The sequence below is a fragment of the Choristoneura fumiferana genome, chromosome 17, assembly GCF_025370935.1.
Source record: "Choristoneura fumiferana chromosome 17, NRCan_CFum_1, whole genome shotgun sequence".
Classification (NCBI taxonomy): Eukaryota; Metazoa; Arthropoda; class Insecta; order Lepidoptera; family Tortricidae; genus Choristoneura; species Choristoneura fumiferana.
Genome location: NC_133488.1, coordinates 8,423,678 through 8,444,935, shown reverse-complemented (window position 1 = coordinate 8,444,935; position 21,258 = coordinate 8,423,678). Strand labels below are relative to the sequence as shown.

General features: G+C 38.5%; 1 protein-coding gene across 1 annotated transcript; it reads left to right on the top strand.

The window, feature by feature from the left end:
* Positions 1 to 737: 737 nt before the first annotated feature.
* Positions 738 to 18,935, top strand: hry (bHLH transcriptional repressor hairy). Its single transcript, XM_074100660.1, has 4 exons — positions 738 to 873; positions 16,357 to 16,452; positions 16,702 to 16,996; positions 17,375 to 18,935. The coding sequence occupies exons 1-4, from the start codon at positions 802 to 804 to the stop codon at positions 17,656 to 17,658; spliced, it is 747 nt and encodes a 248-aa protein (XP_073956761.1). The 5' UTR covers positions 738 to 801; the 3' UTR covers positions 17,659 to 18,935.
* Positions 18,936 to 21,258: the final 2,323 nt, after the last annotated feature.

Here is a 21,258-nt window from a genome sequence, read left to right as displayed (position 1 = left end):
CCGATCGACTGTTAGATCCTACAGTTCGCACACTAGACTTGATCGGTGTATCGACAAAGCAGTATGCCAATATAAAGCCAAGTTTAGACTTGCAAGAAAAATCGTGCAAGTTGCATTCAACATTGCGGCGCTCGATTGACCACTACAAAGTTACAAACTCGTTGGCTTTACGGCCTCATAATGTAATGCAACTTGCACGATTTTTCTTGCAAGTCTAAACTCTGTTTTACATCAGACAGGACCAAAAATTATACGGCCTCAGCTCTTAGCTGAAAAAGTAGGAACTACAGATGCACATAATGATTTTCCATCGTATTTTATCGGAAAAGTTCGTATTTATCGTGCTCTCTATTAGCTTCAGTACCGAATACCCATATTACAGACGTACATTTTTTTAACATTTGACACTAAATAATAAATTACCATATGATAGGATATGAAAATGTCACTGATTTTATATTATATACAATAATAATTGATTTCACGCTGCTCATCTCATCTGCTGTAATTTCGATTGAGACTTGACTTTTCCCGATGGAAATACTAGGTATATCTGTACCTACCACAGCAGTTAAAATGAAGACAAGAGTCGCGTGTGCCGATTTTCCGTCGCGTTCCAAGTACCACGCACGGGCGTCGGGCGCGTGCCGCGTCGCGTCCGTCGGCCGGGCTCGGGGACCGTCTCGGGCTCTCGTGCGGTCTCGGGTGCTCTCGGGCGCCCGAGCCAGTCGCGCGCCGACGCTCGTGCGCGCCACACGTGCGCGATGAAGTGTGATTTGTGATTGTTGTGGCATAAACATTATGGTGACCGGTATCGCTGGGCAACCGGCGGCGGCGCCGCCGGTGCAAGAGAAAAAGGGAGATAATAGGAGGGTGAGTTTTTTTAAATATTATTTATTTGTCTCAAAAATGTAGGTAGTTTCGGTATATTACCTATATTAATATTAGGTAGGTAATTAGTTAAATACATGTACGTAAATTTGATGTTATTTTGTTCAATAGGTACGAACGAAGAATTGAAAACACTTACGTACTTGCATATTTTTATTTTTTATAGTACGAGTACGTAAAGTAATTGCAAAATTTTGAATTAGGTACTTAGGTAGGTTATATTTATTAACTAAGTTAACTAAGTTGCATATATATTATATATATATATATATATATATATATATATATATATATAACTTAGTTAATACAAAAACGTAATAAAAACTGTTGTTAAAATATTATTTTGTACCGTTAATCAAAAACAAAATGATGTTAGCAACTAGCCATTTACCTACTTCATTAAAAAAAAACGCTCTACCGAAATATTTAAAGAAGACAAGCTTAAAAATTTCTACCTCTTTTTGGTTCTTTCCAAATTTATACTGGTGAAAAATAACCTTTACGGTATGCACCATTCCGCCTACGAAGAGTCAACACGAGGCAATTATCGTGTTAAGATAAGGCTAAAAACAAACACTACCTGACTAGCGCTTATCTGCGGACATGCTAAAGGACCCTGGTGACGTTTTTTTTGGTAGTTAGGTTTACTCAAGCTAAGTGGTGTTTTAGAAAATAATTGCACGAGAATACCCACAGTTCAAAAAAAATACGTACCTACCTAGGTACCTGAAATAAAATTAATTTGTATCTCAACTCAAAGTATCAAGTCACAGAGCAATTGCATTTTCTTTTTTTTTCTTTTATACGATGAAAAGTTTGCATACATAAGTTAGATAAAATTTACTTTTAAGAGTTGTCAACCCCTACGATACCTTATTTTTAATTACAAGGATAAAAAAAGGTTCAACTTTCTTAAAAAAATGTTTTGGTCCATGCGATTGGTTGCCGCCATTGATACATACGTGAGACTTACGACTATAACCTATGACACACAGGTTGTACAGAGGGTTATCCGTATAAAAAGGCCTAAAACAGAGATGGGTCATTTTCATAAAGCCTTGCACAACCAATATCATTGGATATATATATAGCTGAGGACTCTACATTCTGCTCTGGATGTACCTATAGCTCATCGGATCGGCCTATGTCTATACGTCCCATTGCAGGGCAAAGGCATCACCTCAGAATAAGAGGGCTTGGGCCGTAATTCTCACATGAGGATTGGGAACATCACACACAGCATTTATTTTTTTATCAGCTGTGTGTAGGGTTAATCGCCGTGTTTTTTTACCTAGCTCAGTTTCGTACATAAATTCAGATAAACTAAAAGGTCTATGAACCTCTGCTTGAGTTGAGAGGCTATAGGCTATAGTATCTTGTTCTGAGAGGAGGCCTGTGCCCAGCAGTGGGACGTATATAGGCTGGGATGATGAACTGAGTAGGTACATGTCCGTTGGGATCGAAAGGACACTGCAGATCGGCAAGCGCAGCGTAGGACATCCACCAACTAGATGGACGGATGATCTCGTTAAAGCCACGGGTTTACCGTGGATGCATGTTGCTTCCAACCGAAGCAACTGGAGGTCTACGGGGGAGGCCTACATATGCCCAACGCCTGGCATGATGATGATGAATCGGTACGCACGAGGAAAACATAAATAAAAAAACCGGCCAAGTGCGAGTTGTACACTGTACGCCAAAATCAAATGTTTTCCTCTATTTTTTTACATAAATATTTTTACGCGCTTTTTAAATTAATACAAAATATCACGCTTGAAATCCTCACAGTAAGACGCAGTTAACTACTGCTAGCGCTATCTAGTGGTGTTTTAGTGAACTATTTTCCGTAAGTGAACGTATTATATTGAGTTTACCACTTTATTTTCATTTGATAGAATTCTTATAGGTTTTCCTGTAATCTACAATTTTTTTTCAAAATTTAAGGCTCAGTGGTTTCGGAGATCAGGGTGGGGGTGGGGGTTGGTCATTTTTCGTCTTCTTTCAAACTATTTATTTTACAATAATAGCAGAAATATATTTGAGATAAGACACTCATAACGAGTCCTTCAATTGATAATGATACAGTAAGGTTTGCAAATCTTTTTTTTAATTTCCTAATTTGTTCCACGAAAATGTCCTTTATTACAAAAAATATTTATGTACTTTTCATATCTGTGTTCGGGTCATTCATAGGATTACACCATCCTACCAAATTTCACCTGATTTGGACCAGTAGATTCGGAGCGAATTGGCTGTGACAGACGGACGGACAGACAGACGGACGCTCCCGTGATCCTATAAGGGTTCCGTTTTTTTGTGCGGAACCCTAAAAATACTCAAATGTAATCTTGAAAGGCCAGCTGGCGTACTTTAATACATATAAGATAAATTCTTAAAGCTAAGTTTCCACGTGCGAGGAAAATTGTACAAGTTGTATTGCATTGCGTGGCTGAGGAAGTAACGCGTTGATTGGCGCAGTGCTGAAATGCAATGAAACATATATGATTTTTCTTGTATGTAAGGCCTTAACGCGACAAAGCCTTTGGCGAATCGCAACCGTTTTTCGAAATAACCAATCAAAAGTTGGTATCGTTACCTCTTTCTTTTAAAATAATCTTAAAGATTACGTGCCTTTACATCTACAATGTCCACCCATTGGCTTATACTTCATTTATTTTAGCATTAGAAAGAAGGTAAGCGATCTTGACATGTATTTTTATATGTAGCAGCAAAAATATATAGCAAGGACATTATTATCGGTATTTTCTTTTGGTTTCATAAGTAAAGTTGGTATTTTATTAAAAGCGTTTTTCAATAAAAAGACTGGTCAAGATTGTTTACTCTTTTCTAAATGAAGTATAGCTGTGTCCGGTATTAGGTATAGTTGTTACACCCTGTACTATGAAGTTATGGTCGTGCGTCGGATAATTCACTGCGCACGATCAAGCGCCGCGCAAACCGATGTGTCACGGTTCTCGTGATGCGTGGAAAAAGTGTTGTTTCGCCTTGTTAACATCTCCGTGCATTAGTGCCGTCATTATTATCGCCGTGTTATCTTTCTCTTTGCACGAGCTACTTGGACAGGAGCTAGTCTGTTTTCATCAAACCCGGCGATTGTTGTTTTTCCTACTGACAATGAGCTAAGATTCGTAAGTTATGTGACATTTAGGGCCGTTACAGACGGATTACATTCGAACTGCAATGCAACTGCAACTCTGACAGCTCATACATTTCCAAAGTCAAAGTATTTTTATTCAATTTTGGCTATAACTTAAAATTAATACCTTAACTTAAAATAGTTTAATACCCATGCAAAACACACTAGCTGCTCAGCAACTAGTGTGTTTTGCCAACTGCAATGGAAAATGTATAATCAGTCGGCCGTTACGTTGCAGTTAAATGCAGGCCATCCATAAAACCCCATAATTTTGCACTAACTTCTCTTATAGTTACGATCTATCTTACCTTATAGGCACCTACTTACGATTTGGACTACAAAGTAAATACCTATGTCTACAAAAAACTTCTACCTAACATTGTCCATCTTCTTCATCTGTTTGATTACCTACATGGGACTCAAATAAGCTCATTTTCGACAATCATAAATAATTTAACTTCTATTACCCTCTGCTTTATCTATTAAAATCCAATAATAATTATAATATGAACAATCATCACTATATTGTTAAAAAACGCTCCACACTGAATGAAAATTCAGCCTGTACAATTCCTTCTTCATGCGCTTTTACGCTATTTCAGCCCACTCCATTGTACACGTAATTTGTCGTGATTATTTCGGCGTATACGCCGCGTGGCGCCCACCCGCGTACGACGCCCCCACTGTCTGACCGCAGCTTAATAAATAACTAAGGCGCCATTTAGTAACCCTGTGCTATATATTTTTTTCATATTGAGACTAGTTGTACCCTAGAATCTAGTAACATTGTAGAGTTTGTTAAATATTTATTTATCTTAAAAAAAAAATAACAATTATATCAAACTTATAGATGTAACCTAGATGTAGCCTAAATAAATTAAGGAATAACGTAGACCCGAACTAGGAAATTCCTGTGCTTCTGGTAAAAATAGGGTAGGTCATGTAGGGTAGGGTAGGGGCGAATAGAGTGTGAATAGGCTTTTACCATATCGCTTGAGTTTTGCGACAAAGTGGAACATTTTTTACACATTCAAGTAGGTAAAATGTGAAGCCAAAACCATTTTTAAGTAAACTAGGTAAGTTATTTCTCCAATCACGTTCGAAATGAAGTAGGTATCTAGCAAGTTTGATACATAGTTTGATTATTTAAATTAGAATTTATTAGCTATCTTACATATTCTTCTGTTTTTCTTCTCATAATAAGAGAACAATCATTAAGAAGGTGGTTTCCAGAATTTTGTACCCGACACCATTGTAAATAATAAGCTTAATGCACCATAAGCTTCTTCATTTTTAACCCTTGACGCCAAAAATGTGTTATAATTATAAGTTTGATGCCAATGTCTGTTTGTCGTGTCTGTGTTAGTTTCGTAGCTCTTATACTTATGGACCGATAGTCCGATATCGACGCGGTTTTTTAAATAAAATTAAATTGTATGCGGCTTCTTAAATATGTTTCATTAAATCGGTTCAGCTATTATTTGTGATATTGAACTCTGAAATTATAATGTCAGGGATTTTCGACTGTTCTAAGTTGGTTAGGTTATGACTAAGACCCTGTTTACATTAATCCAGTAAAATCGTTACTGTGGCGATACATTGCGGGGTCACAATCCTAACGAGTTACACAAGATCGATCGAACACTGCAGTGTCATGCTACAGGAACGATTTTACTGGAATAATGTGAACAAGACAAGGGATTTGAGTAAACACTCAAAAGAGAGCCGTACCCTCTTGCCAGTCACTAGTTTGAATCCCTCTGTAAATTAGTATTTTCTTTAAGTTCCGATTTATGTTAAAGTGGTCTAAGAGCTTGTAGTGCTGTGCTGTGAGTCAGCATCGTGGGTGAGAGCTAATTGTCGTGGGAACTCGCCCCCTCCCCGCCTACTGGAGTAGGGCTATGCGATGCTGCAGTTAAACAAGAATAGACCTGGATTGATCCTGTTTTATATGAGTAAACATGGTTTTAGTCGTATGTAATTTGTCGAGTTATATTAAAATGAACCTAAGCTTTTATAATTTGATGGAAGTAAAACTTGAACACAAAAAGTCGGAAACGTACAATGTTTAAATGTATGCAGGTACATACCTATATAACGCCTGTAGGTAGGTACATATTTTGATAGTTCTGCTTTGCTTTAGGTAGGTACTTAATCATAAACTTCTTGTATAACTCATGATTTTTTAAGAGCATTTATGACGTTATACATAGTTTTCAAATCGAGGACGTTCTGAAGAAAGGTCGGCTCAGGAGTACTTTAAGCCGACGACGTGCATGCATCAAAAGATTGATGAATTAAATGTAGAGGAAGCAAGAGTTGTAGGTATGCCAGGATCGTAGCAAGTGGAAGGACGTAGTCTCTGCTTACCCCATTGGGAAAGAGGCGTGATTTTATGTATGTGTATGTATGTACTATCAGCCAAATATGTGGTACCACCCTAAAGTTGATAATCGTTTGCATGTCATAAAACAATAATGCCAACAGACGTGTCTGTCAACTTGAAAGTTCGATTTTAGCGACATATTCATTTGATAGGAACTTCTTTAAAAATTGATAGACCACTTATTTGGCTGATGGTACATAGTTTTTAAATATATTTTCAATGCAAATACTGAAAAGTTTAACTAAGTAGTACAAACATCAAATAAAGTCAAGAGTTCAAAGCAATTAACACAAGACTTCATAATATTTATTGAAAGATCTCATTTATTTGTGATCGTAACAATTTTTTCTAGGTTTTCGTTAATTATATTTTGCTCTGTTAAAATTCAGCAACCCTACTATTATCAGCAATTACCGCATCCCACGGTACTATCTCAGCGGATGTTTAACCGCGCCTGATCAATAGCAACCGGCAGTTGTACTTCGGATAAATTGTTTTAAAAGATCAATTAGTTGGAAGAAAAGGTTGGAAGTTTCCGCATCTAAACGACGTAGGGTCTTCAGATTTTTTTTTATTTCGATTAACCTTCATGGTATTTCAAAAAGTTTCTGGCCAGTTACAAAACTGCCATACGCATAAAAAAGCTTTCAAACCTGCTTCTGCTGCTCTTATACACAATTCATATGAAAGTATACTTATGAACAATAGCTGGCCCCAACCGGGCTCTTCAATAATAAATTACAGCTTCACTCATCAAACCCGTCAAGCCTCAATTAAAAACTGTGGCCGCTTGAACTGTCATATTATGACGGGTATTGGAGTTAATGACGCCTCGATAATTATATGGGCGTATAGTTGGCGTATAGGTAGGAAGCTATTACGAGGCGGCAGTGTTGCCAGGTTGAATTTGAAAAAGTCCAGGAAATCGCAAAAAAGGTAGATTCTCTGAACTTAACAATCACTTACTCGTTGAGTTTCTTGCCGGATTCTTCTCAGCAGAGGTTTTTCCGAACCGGTGGTAGATTTTTTTTGACATTCATAAGTGCTTGTTATAGCCTAAATTGAATAAAGATATTTTGACTTTGACTTTGACTTAAAAGTTGATGTTTTTCTGCAGATTAAGGGGCTGTTTCACCATCCATTGATTAGTGTTAACTGACGGTTAAATGTGATGCCGTCTCCGTCTATCCGAATAAAACAAATAGAGACGGCATCATATTTAACCGTCAGTTAACACTAATCAATGGATGGTGAAATAGCCCCTAAATTAATTATTTACTTTTATCTTAGAAACAGCTAGTTACAATTTTAAAACGTCAAGAAAAAGTGAATTAAAAACTTTATTTTTGACATACACAAGTGCGTATCATAATTTATCTGTTGTAAATTGTAAACACGACATGATCTTTATAATTTAACGATGCTTAGGGGCTGTTTCACCACTTATTGGCTAATTTTAATTGACGAATAAATGTGATGCCGTCTCCGTCTATTCGAACAAAACAAACAGATACGGCATCATATTTATCCGTCAGATAAATTTAATCAATGGATGGTGAAACTGGGGTTAATGTTAATGTAAATTTCTGTAAACTTTCCTTCTAAAGCAGCTAGGTAAAATTAGAAAATCTCAGTCAATTTATACCAGTAGAACAGTAGAAACCGTAGACCTGGCAACATTGCAAGGCGGCGATCCATCATCGTGCGATAAACATCGCTGCTGAGGTTAGCCGCGGCGCCCACGCACCGCCTACCAGCTACGAAATTAACAGACTATAGGTATAGACACGTTGATCGCTATATGATGTAGGATTGGACGTCGCCTTTAAAGGAAGGCTGGGGTTCAGTGCACATGTACGATAAAGTCTATCGCGGGTTTTCTCATTGTTCATTTAGTGACTGAGTGTTATCTAACATTTTTTTTAACATGAATCCCTTATTAAGGTTTATTCAGATATCTATTCTTTACAATAAAAAGGAAGAGTACTATGACTGGCTGATTTTAACAGACAACAGTGTGCGTTGTAAAAGCCACTGGAGCTAGAGACGTAAAATTTAGCTGACTTTTTCCTTGAAAATCATAGAAGTGCAGTAAGAGGTATTATTTCAAAATAATCATGGAACAGAGAGCTACACAATTTCTTACACGTAAGCAAAGCTTTGGAATAAAAGTAGTTACCTACATATAGGTACTCGTTGTTAATTGAGTGTTGCATGACCGATTTATTAAAACAAATGCCGATGTTAAATGTCCAACTTATTTTAACTCCAAGCACAACTCCATCCTGATTCGTTGAAATGAAAACAGAACGACATTAAGGTTTTAAATACCTTTATAAAATTGTATATGCATGCAAACTGCAACGCTGTAATTTCTACACAGCTAGCATACTCGCGTAGCCAAGGACGTGCCGTATCCATTATGGCCACGTGTTAGTGAATTGTGCTCGGCGCGTGCCGGAAGCCGGCGCCCACGCCCTGGCACGCGACTGCACGCTAGCAAACGTGCACTTTGGCGATACACTCTGGCCGGGTCAAGCAAAGGTCGCTAATGTCGCTAGTCTTTGCCTCTTCCAACACAATGATTTGCCCACCTTCCACTGTAACAGCGTTTCTTAACCTCAAATCGAGATCCAAATTTGGGTCGCGCTTGGTGTTGAAATATGAAGCGGGAATTCTCTAAAAAAAATTTGATAAGAAATGTTATTTTTTTAATGGAAATTCTCAAAAGTCTTAATATTACATCGAAATTTAAGTGCAAACTGGTTCAAAAATTTCAAGACCCGACAATAGTGTTAAATAATATCGTTGCGAATATAGTTCTCGCTAATCTTGCTAGTATCATACATAATCCTAGTATATCGTAAACCCCTTGATATATTAGAACTGAAAGCCAGTAAAGTTTTACAGCGCGTGCCAACATTGCCAGCAAATGCCGTGCGCCAGCGTTACCAAACCACTGGCTCAGGCCGAGGCGACGTCACCTGCTTTTATTTAGGGATTTACCAAGAACCGCGATATGCTTCGTATTAAATAGCGATCGCAGATTGCGTATTTATAGCTCTAATTAAAAAGTTATAAATAAAAAATATAGACAGGCAAATTAAATCGCCCCGCGTCATACTACGCACAAAGGTGCCCAATATATTTGCTGCATTGCCCCCGTTGAATCACGATAGACAACCTTTGCATTAGAAAAGTCTTAAAAATTGTTTAATTTTCAGGTCTTAAAGAAAATTTATTTTTTAATGTTAATAGTCAATGGCATTATCACTGTTAGGTACGTGTTGTCTCATAGTCATCCCAAGATATCTCTACAGTCGTACTTGTATAGTCTTTCTTGTGTTCTCTTTCTCCTACTATTATCTTAACGTCGTCGATCAATTTTGAAAGTCCGACTGATCTTTGATCATACAAAGTAATTACTAAAGATTGAGTGACTTTGATTCTAAACTACTTATACGAATTTTCAAAGGCAATTTTACTATGAAGCGTTTTCCACAGCATGTGTACCTAGTACAGTCACCAGCATTAATATCTGCCACAGCGGGGCGTGCAAAAATATCTGACACGTCCTTCCGGCCCCAGAAATATATATATTTATGCACGCTTGTTGTGTTAGATATTGGTGCTGGTGACTGTACCTAATTCTAAAAAAAATTGAAAATCTGTTTACAACGGTCCACGTCTTTAAAATGATTGATGTTTAAAGTGCCTAGACCACTAATTAACGTAGTACATAAATGCAACCGCACGGGGACACACATTACACTAATTTTACCGCCTGCATATTGCGTCGCTTTTGAAACAGCTTACAGAAAGCACATAAACAAGCCTTACACTCGTGGTTATAAGATTAAAACTGGCGTGTTTTCTGGTATGCCGTAATACCTGTGTTCCCAGCTAATGAATAGGGATTAAGTGTATGTATAGCACAACTGGGCGCGTGCCAGGTCTCGGAAAATAGACGGTGTCTGGCGCAGACCGCCCCAACCACGTGTCCGTGAGTTTTCCGAACAGCTCGTGAGACTTTTTTGTAAAGTGAGTAGATAAATCATCATCATCATCATCATCTCAGCCGTAGGGCGTCCAGTGTTGGACATGGCCTCCCCCATAGATCTCCAGTCGCTTCGTTTGGCAGCGGCCTGCATCCACCGTGAACCCGCGGCTTTAACCAGGTCATCCGTAGATCTCGTTAGTGGACGTCCTACGCTGCGCTTGCCAATCCGTGCTCTCCACTCGAGATTTTTCCGGCCCCAATGGCCATCTGTAGATAGTAGTAGTAGTAGAAAGATATACCTACAAGTATAATACTCGCACTGTGTAAATAACATACGCAATAGGAAGATATAGCTTCGGAAGCAATCATTTGCTGCACAACAATTTTACAATGCAGCATGCACGAGTTTGGTACGACTGTACCTACTCAAATTACGATACGTGCTTTTACAATATTTGAAGAGTTCCTTCGATTTCCCTAGAATCCACTCATCAGATCCTGACATGGCGACAATGCGACCTAATCGGAAGTATTTCCAAAAGAAATCAAATCGGTAAAAAATATAATCGAATTAATAACCTAAACCTAAAATAAAAATTAAAGTCTGTTAAAAATATGGCGTTTTCTTGCTTTTAATGTGAAATAATTCTATCTCATCATTTTGTAGAAGTGGGTTGCTTTAAAAAGTAGGTACGAGTACTTTATGATCGCGTACGAATAAATAAGTTTTGTTATTTTATTGGATCATAAAACTTTTTATTGATAAACTTTGCAAGAACATCATTGAACAGGAAAAAAAATATGGCGAATAAAATAAAATAACTGTACTTTAATTTTATTATTGTATAATTACATGCAGTTAATAAGTAATTCAATAAAGAGTTAACTGAATCCCATTCCGCAATTATGCTGGACAAAATTGGTATCTTGCATGTCCGTTTAACTTTGATATTTATGTTTTATGTATACATAATACTAGCTGTTGCCCGCGACTCCGTCTGCGTAGAAGTATGAAAAATAGTTTAGGTACGTCCTATTCTCAGACCTACGGATAACTGAATATGCATTAAAAAAACGGTCAAGCCGTTTCGGAGCAGTTTTGTTACAAATACAGACACGAGGATTTTAGATAATTAGAGAAATAGAAATATTGACTGGCGCATCTTTTGGAAAGTAATAAACACGATCTCAGAAAATAATAAAAAAGCAAAGCCTAAAGCCGTATTTTGGGGTTTTCAGAAAAAAATGTACCCGTTTTGTCGTAATTATCCTTAATTTTCCATACAAAATTTATTAGTCGGTTTTGTGACGGTCCATACAACATGTATGGTTAACTGCGTCCCAAAACTGACAATTAAAAGAGGGACACTTTTTTATTGCTTAAATCGATAGTGCTCGTGATTCTGAGTAGAAATAACCCAAAATTTGTTAGGTTTAAAAAATTACAGGGTACACTATTTCTGAAAATGCCCATTTTCTAAAGCACTCGGAATCACAATAGTTTTCACCACTGCTTTCCGTCACACGATGTAGGATAGGATGAGGGTAGAAAGAGAAGGTGAATGCGACCACAAGCGCAGGAGCGTTAGACAATACGGCCACAGCGGGGGCTACTCCGAAATTCGAAAATCGAAGTTCCTTTCACTCTCGTATTAAATTTGTGTCAGACGGCAAGAAACGAAGTTCGAATTTTGCACTTCGTAGTATAAGGCCAGGTCTTCACATCATGTTGTGTCAACGTCAGCCAATATGACGGGCGAGGCTATACGAGCAGTTGGGGTAAATATTGGCCAACGTGTACTCTAGATGGGCCTAAGATGACGCTGGTCAATGTGGTAAGATATTCCAGAGTACGAGAGACCAGTGGTAGGGGAGAGGGAAATGTGTCATAGCGTGGGATCGTTCACACGGCGTGCGTCACGTGGCGCGCCGACGCCGGCGCTAGGGCTGGCGAAGACTTACATAATATATTAGGTACTTCATAGCAAATTATAGCGTGACCGTGCCATGCCCGATTTTAGAATAGGACTGGCCCGATGTTTCCCATTTTTATAAGATCACGGTTCAGCGAGTGCTGCGTATAATGTCCACCAACGAGATGGATGGATGACCTGGTTAAAGCTGCAGGTTCACAGTCGATACATGCCGCTTCCAACCGAAGAAACTGGAGGTCCATGGGGAACGCCTTTGTCCTACAGTGGACGGCCTACGGCTGATATGACGATAATCTTTTCCCATGGGTGTCGCAAAACGCGAGTAAGAGTGGGCATTTTACAAGTCATTTTCGGGTCTTGGATGTGTAAGATGTATTTATCTATATAATTATGTTTATCCGTTGCCTAGTATCCATAGTACAAGCTTTGCTTACTCGTAGTTTGGGACTAGGTCTATCGGTGTCAAGTGTCCCATGATAATTATTTATTTATCTCTACCCTTTTAATTTAGGCAGGCAACCCTAATGCACGCCGACGCCGGCGCCGCGACCTAATCTTATGTATTCCGCGTCTTCGTCTCGCCAAGCGTTACGTAAAGTCACGTTGATTGTCTCTGCTCATTTTAGTTATAGCCGTTTCAGACATAAGGGTAATTCCCTGAAAAAGGGTAAACTGTATGTTCAAAGGGTGGGTTATGTTTCGATCAAGGTTTGGTAGAGTAAAAAAAATATAATCCTTAATTTCTTGATCTACTTATTTTTTTGAGGTAACAGAGGTTAAAAATTAAACAACCGTTAGGAATTAAATAGCAGAAGTCCGGAGTAACAACGTTGCCAAAATGAGAGATGCAAAGATCGCGATTATTCTTAAATAGCGTATCGCGTGATTGTTTTATGGTAGAGCCAAAGGCGTGGGCGGGAATCAGGAAAAGGGAGTCGCACCGCAAAGTAGAGATGATATCATTTTAGGGCAAAACTGAGTCATCCCCACAATTCTTTAATAATGAGTGTTTTCTACTACCTACTTTTGGCATTTTTTGAGAGTAACTATTGAATAACTTTAGAGGGGTATGACGAAAGTAACTTTAATTAAGCAACTGTTCAGCGAATAACTGTGTACATTAATTTAACTGAAAATTATCGCAATAATCGTCGCAACATAATTAAAATTATCAAACATAACTATAATTATTCCTTCGAGCTCTGATTTTAGCGTAATGTGACGCCGCGCCACGTGCATCGTGTGAATAAGTGCCGCCGGTACGAGTACACTGCATAGCGACCATTAAGGGGCTGTTTCACCATCCATTGATTAGTGTTAACTGACGGTTAAATTTGATGCCGTCTCTATTTGTTTTGTTCGAATAGATGGAGACGGCATTACATTTAACCGTCAGTTAACACTAATCAATGGATGGTAAAACAGCCCCTTAAAGAGGGTTTCTGTGATAGGCTAGTTGGCGCTAGTAATACAAGCCTAGTATCGTAAGGTCCGTTTTAGAACTTTGACATTTGTGCCACGTTTGTCATTTCGCTTGTCAAGAAAGCCAGTACTGTAGTGGGCGTATGATGGTTTGCTGGGCCTGTAGTTGCATTGGCAGCCTACTCGTAGCACAGCAGTATCTTTATATTTTGTCTTTTTTGTATAAGTTCAATATTGGTGTTTTAACACTAATGCTGTAATTTTTATTGACTAAATAAATAAATAAATAAAATCTACATAAAGAACTGCTATATTCCAGCTTAGATTTTCGTTGTATCATAGTATGTTTCTACATAATCTAAGTTTTATTTCCGAGGAAATTATATTTGTCTTTGAATAAAATATAAACTCTGAACGAATACCTACCTACAGCCATTGCACAATCCAGCACTGCAATTCGACGCGAAGTAAAGAAGAAAATTCAATTTCCTAGTTTATGTTGCGGCATAGGAACGCCGCATTGATGCCAAGTTATTAGTATTCCGATTACACTATGGTAGTTCACGTGACTGGGTAAAATGTTTATATTTAACGCGTGTGCAGTGCGCCCAGCCCTTAAGTGGAGTCGACAGAAATGGCGTTATGACGGCAATCGCATTAATTAAACGCTTTCGTGTGACATAAATATAGCTATAAACTGCAAGTATTGGGTGTTTATTATGCGATTATTGAGATTTGGTACCGTGGTGATGATCATTAGTGGAGTAGTTCCATGAAATTTGGGAGTAAAATGCCTTCAACCATTTTCTGTTACTTATTGTATTGTAGTCTATTTACCCTGTTTTGGGTACAAAAAGTTTGAAGACCTTTTCAGAATTGCATTGCGCTTTCCGATTTCCGATACTATACATTAGGTAGTAACCCACTATCGAACCAACCGAATCACGGCCTACAATAGAGTCATTTCACAGAAAATGTATTAATTTACCTGTGAAATGAAAATTCTCGGAAAAGGAATCGAATCATTGAGTTATGATTATGACACTTACGTTCTCAGGTTTAAGTGCTTTTATCTAAAACGAAGAAAATGTACATAAGTATAACCGCGAGAATGCTCGCGTGCCGGATGCACTCCCCTAAACCACTCTTTTCTACAGCATGGCGCGTTGTATGAAAATTAACGCCACGCGAATGAGCAAATTGCAGGTGGAATAGCTCTATTCATGACTACCTACTACAGGATCATACTTCGTTCGAGTCAAACGTTATTACTTATTAATTATCCTCCCTCGATTATTAACACTAAGGAAGGACAAGCAACAACTTTGATAAAATTATCTTAATCTTTGAATCCAAGTCCGAATATAATGTATTTAATTTTGCTTAGTAGACACGGAAATACTATTTTCACATAAATAACGACGCGGTCTGACTAGGCACGAGCCAGAACAACATAAAATACAAAATTAGCGTGAAGGCGTCAATTACAGGCTATCCTATTCTATCCAATCTGTAACCGAGTCGAAAACAATGAGAGCATCTCTGTATTTACATGCGTCCGGCGGGCGCCACTGTTAGGTAATTAAATGATTGCCAGCACCTACTGCCATCAGCTTCGTCGTAACCATACTACTGCAGCGGATCCAACGTCTGTAATACCTACTCGTAACTGCTTGGAATTAGCCATTCACGCACGCAGTCTGCTGCTGTGATATTTCGGTACCGTTTCCCTGGAAGGGTCAAGATGAAACGAACAACCGCTTTAACGATTTGGCACTGGTAATAAAATCGTGCGCGTCGCGCCAACCCGGAACAGAAGACAGACGTAACATTGAAACGTAGGCTTCGTGCAGAACCCTGCAGCGTATCAGATTTATGTAGAATCTAGTGTAGACAATCGGTTGATGACGAGTACCTATGTAGGAAACCGAAGCGATCCCAATCGCTGGTCACGTGGTATCGCGTACGCGTGACGCGACGCGGCGTCACGCCGGCGCGCGTCTCCAATCACGACTAACGACGACTAACGACGACCTTCACCTTGAGCCGACCGCCGCACGCGCCGGCTCCGCGCCGCGTAACACGAGATTAATGGCTCTTTTTGTCACACGCCTTACTTGGTGTCAACCGGCGATAAACTTGGGCCATAATGTCCAGCGTGGGCGCACTGTATAATGCATTGCATCGATCGGCGAACAATTTAAACCTCAATTACACTGTCGATGATGTTATGTATCATGTCGATTGAAATGTCAGTTACGTTCAGAGGTTTCGTTTTTGTCATGATATTTAATACTAATATGGCTGGACGGAGTTTTAGTTACCAAACAATAGATTGAGTATCTGACTTTAAACATCACTTACTTCCTAACCAGGAAAGATTGTAATCTGGGTTCATTATAGCTAGAACTGGAAGAAAAGTTCATCGTCAACCTTGGTCTGTCAGATTGCACATTATTAATGTGAATTAAATTGCGGGCATCAAAGTGAAGGCAAAACGGGTCGTTTTTATTCACAAACATTTTTTGTGGTAATATTTTGTAACAAATAATTTCTATTGTTGCAGAGTAATAAACCGATAATGGAGAAGAGGAGACGGGCTCGCATCAACAACTGCCTGAATGAACTTAAGGCGCTTATTCTGGATGCTATGAAAAAAGACGTAAGTTGACTTAAACCTATGCTACGAGACCTAAACAAGGTAAATGTCCCAGTGTTTGACATGCAGTGCCCACTAGATGACGCCCTGCTGTCACCTCTATTTAATTGAAAGATGACAATCTATTGGGATAGTGACCAGGTCTCGGACAATTACCTTACGGTTAGCGCTATTATGCTGTTCTATTTTACTGTCGACATTAGCTTTCCCAAAGAATTTACTACGATTTTAGCATATTTATCATTGTTACAGCCAGCAAGACATTCAAAACTAGAGAAGGCAGACATTCTTGAGATGACCGTGAAGCACTTAGAAGGGCTACGGACGGAAGGTGCTGCGACGCCGGATCGGTTCCGCGCAGGGTACCGCCACTGCTTGTCGGAAGTGGCACGGTTTCCAGGACTTGAGACTGGACTGAGGAAGAGACTGGTGAAGCATCTCGAGGGCTGCGTGACTCCGGGAGCCAGGCCCGCGGGGGCACCCACGCCGCCGTCTGATGCAGAAGATGCCACGGCTGCTCTACCGCATTCAACTATACTCATCTCTGGTAAGCTTAAGGAATTTGCTTCAGTTTATGATTTTTTTGATAAGACAATTATTAAGGGAAGCAGACTGAACTTGGAAAGGCTGGATAGGTTCCATTAGTTAACGTTCATTCAAGTCTTGAATAATTCACAGTTAATAATTACGATAGACTTATTTTCTGCGGGCTGTTGATCGCGATTATATATTAGTACCTACTTAGTGAATCAAACCGACCGAAACGATTGAAATCGTTCGATCGTTGATTGTTTGGATTAACTTATCGTAGTCAAAACGTGAATATAAAAAGTAAAAAACTATAGTAATGGAATTTCATACAAGTGATTTATTGATTTATTGCATATTGGAGAAAACAACTTTCTAAATTAATATTTCTTTGCAGCTGGCCCCGGTTCAGGAGTTCGTCTAGTACCAACGCGGCTTTCCAACGGCGATATCGCTCTGGTCCTGCCAGCTGGCGTGAGTGCCAACGCGCTGGGAGCAGTTCCGACCCTCGTCCCCCTCTCCCCTCGAGACGCAGTCTCCACATCATCCTCAGAACCTCGTTGCTTCTCCCCCGCAAGCTCCGGATGGGGAACCCCCCCACCCCCCACGGAAGACCCCGTCCCCTTAGCCCTCGTAACGAGAAAACAAGCACCAGAAGACAAACCCTGGAGACCCTGGTGACAATATTATATACCTACTTGCTAAAGTATATTGGATTCTGTGATATATCTTAAGTGTATTGTATGCGAGTGGCAAGAATGAAGTTCCTAGATTAATGTTAAACTTATGAAGTGTGAGTGAGTTTTTGATTTGTACATAATGAGTGGTGTTTTGTAAATTTACATCAAGTTACTTGCATGGCCAGTACGTGTGCATAAATGTACGTTTTTCGATTAGTTTAATGGAATTTGGGCCATTACTATTTTGATTTGAACGCTGCATCGTTTAGTCTTCCTTAAGTTAGTTAATTATAAATAGTAATAATTAGTTACGATTTGTAAATTCATGAAAGACATCTGAGGCAGTATTTCGTATGATAACGTAGAGGAACACTTAGTTCAATATATTATTGCAGCACATTATTCTAATTATTATATTTACCTACTTTTAGTTTGCCGTGCCATTAAATTTAAACACATTATTAGTGAATGGCAACTTGGCCGTTTAGTAGCTTAATGACGGATATTATAAAGAAGTTTTTGTTGAAGACGGCTCTTTCGTTACAGAATTCTGTGTGCCTTAACAGCAAAATCGAATAGTCTTCCACTAAATATAATCGACGTTAACACTTTCATTGATTAATTTATCACTTCTGTATTATGTTAAGTATAGAGGTAGCTAATTTAAAGTAATTTACTGAATGCACAATTATTTAGCTTGTTACCAACAACATAACCAATAGTTTAACAGTCTTCCTTTGCTAAGTTACCGGGGTTGCGCTTGTGCAGAAATGTTTGCTTCCTCGCACAGATAATTTTTTACTCTTATGAGATTATAAATATAAAATATGTATGTTTCAAATTAGTATTTTAGCTATAATTAGGAAATGTTTTTCTTTATATTGATTGCGTCCTGGTGAAACTTTTAGTTATTTATAGATAAACGTACCTATTAAAGTACAATTTAAAACTTTCTTTTTTGTGTCTAAATAGTTATTATGTAAGTTAAATCTGTAAGATACGAATGTTATGTTGAGTCCTTTAAACAGTGTGTTTGCACATATTAATAATTTTAGACATTAAGGATAGTTATGTTAATTTAGCAACAGATTATTACCTTTTTGTCTACTCAAAATAAAGTTTATTTAAATAAACATCGTGATATTAAATACTAAGCATCGATCGTTGTATTGGGTACTTATGTTCCCGTAAGTACAGTTTCTAAAACTAAGAGCTAAATGTACCTAAAAGATATGCCATTTATGTAAAATACAAATAAAAATATGGAATTAAGCTGACTATCGAATTTTATTTTTAACCTAATAAGTCCCTCCTTAGGGTAGGCAACTAAACGTTAAACAGCTGGCGCCTTATCATCAATTAATAAAGAGATGCTTGAGTAAACCTTGTTGTTAGCATGAGAATTATAGATATAATCTTCATTATTTATCACGTAGGTAAACAAAACACTTATGTATGTTAAGAGTGCAGCTACACTATCAAGAGCCCGTGACTTCCGAGTTAACTTTCCACAAACTTGCAAGTTTACATTATTTTTCAGTTCACACAAATTTAGAGAATAGGTGTCCGCCGTCATTAAACCTTGCATGAGCAAGTAAATTTATGTATGCTCTTACAATTTGCTCTACTTCGACACGAGCATCTTTATTAAGACATAAAATCGTTTTCGGCGACTAATTATATGTTCGGCGCAGCTTGCTCGGTGGTCGCTTAATTTATCAGTGCACGTTTGCTTACCCACCGTTTGTTTGCACTGTCTCGACACTAATGACGGGTTATTGGAGAAATTATTGCACCGACAGCAGCAATTTGCCAGGTTCAATCCCGTGCATCTTAATTATTTGATTTCGCATCTCTAACATGAACGCACGCCGTCTTCTTCGTCCCCTGCACGATGCACCATGGGTGGCAAATCTTAAAAAAAATGCTCCTTATCCTGTTTACTAATTAAATTGATGTAAATGCCGCTGAGTTAAGAATCAACATTCTTAAACCGCTCAGGCATGTAACGTTTATTGATATGAATAAAAATGGCATCTGATTACTTGTTTATTCCGGGTCGCATTAAAATTCATGAGACGATGTGTGTAATGTCTGCGGTATTGTGGTCTAAGGACCGAACGTAATTGAAACGTGATTTTTTATGAATTTTTGCCAGCATCTGTCGCGCCACCCAAGTCGCCGCTGCGGAGGATGCGACCCAACCCCACATTTTCTAAACCACCGCTTACGCCGACCTTAATGACGTTGGCTTTATAATTTTGGTTGAATAATAGCCAATTTTTTAAGAATTAATTAAGCCATTGCGACTGCAATCGGTAATCACTCTGTTAACAAGATAATATTGGGTAAATTGTTCACTTAGCTGAGGAAAGCTAAACAACTACAATTTGACTCCCCGGAGCCTGAAATGCTCGGTAATAATTTTGAGAGCGATCGATACCATGACTTTATTACCTATCATTCAAAAGAGGGAACGAGTGAAGGCACCGAGATGCATATAAATTGAAGTTGTCAAGTGGATCGTCGAAGCACAAACCGCGGCCGCTCGCTGAGTGACGTCTCCTCGTTACAGAAAGGTTATTGCTTGCATCTCTTTTATTTTTTATTTGGTGCTGGTATCAGTGAGATGCACAATTAATCAGTGTTATGACGCGTGACAAGACCTAATGAACGGCGAGGATGGAGCTTGTATGCAGATTGGCTGCTCGTGTCCTTTACGTCACGATCACATGTTTGCGAGACGTTAATTGAAAAGACAACACGCGAGTCCAGGCTCGTTGAAGGTTTCTTTGTAAGGTTCGAAGGAAAAATACTGTTGGTGGCCTCAAGGCACGGTGGTCTGGATTTCGTACCTGTTTTTGTGCACGACCTCCATGATATTTCAGTTGTCAAACCACGAACTATTTAGGTGGTCGAAGCGGTGGGCATTCATTTAAATTCAGTTCGTGTCGGAGAAGTTCTAGTTACGGGGAGAAAGACCTGTGAATTTTACTAAGCAAATTCCAAACTTTTTTTCTACATTAAAATTATTTTAATAATCATCATCCCAGCCTATATACGTCCCACTGCAGGGCACAGGCCTCCCTTCAGAATGAGAAGGTATTTTAATAATAGAAAACAATAAAAAAATCATGTCTAATTTAATTTCCGATTTCCGTGTACTACCAATAAATTTGAACTTCATTAAGTATAGTGTTTATAGGGGTCAGCGTTTGGTTAAAAAATAATTGTTACATCAGGGTGGTCGGATACCATATTGATATTGGTCATCTCAAGACATAATAAGTATCTATATAATAACAGTAATTTCAACAGTCTAAATTGGACACCTCCTGTTTGCGTTTGGAACGTAATTTATCCTCGTTTTTCTGGTAACATAATTGAAGGTATAAATAATAATGTAATTAAATACCCTTTGAAACATATCGGTATTAAAATAATTATATGAGAATGAAAGTTGATAGGAGTCATTAAAATTACGAATTCAATAGGAATATACCTACCTACCAACACTAGACAATTGATTGCCTAAAACCGTCAAATATGCATAATTATAGTTTAGTTTAGACTGTTACAGAGATATTTATTAGAAAATAAA

What these genes read in the sequence shown, in the direction of transcription:
- hry (XM_074100660.1), top strand. Translation starts at nt 802, where the DNA reads ATGGTGACCGGTATCGCTGGGCAACCGGCGGCGGCGCCGCCGGTGCAA. An exon ending in TGGATGCTATGAAAAAAGAC is followed by an intron (nt 16,453 to 16,701) that starts GTAAGTTGACTT and finishes TCATTGTTACAG; the next exon opens with CCAGCAAGACATTCAAAACT. An exon ending in TTCAACTATACTCATCTCTG is followed by an intron (nt 16,997 to 17,374) that starts GTAAGCTTAAGG and finishes ATTTCTTTGCAG; the next exon opens with CTGGCCCCGGTTCAGGAGTT.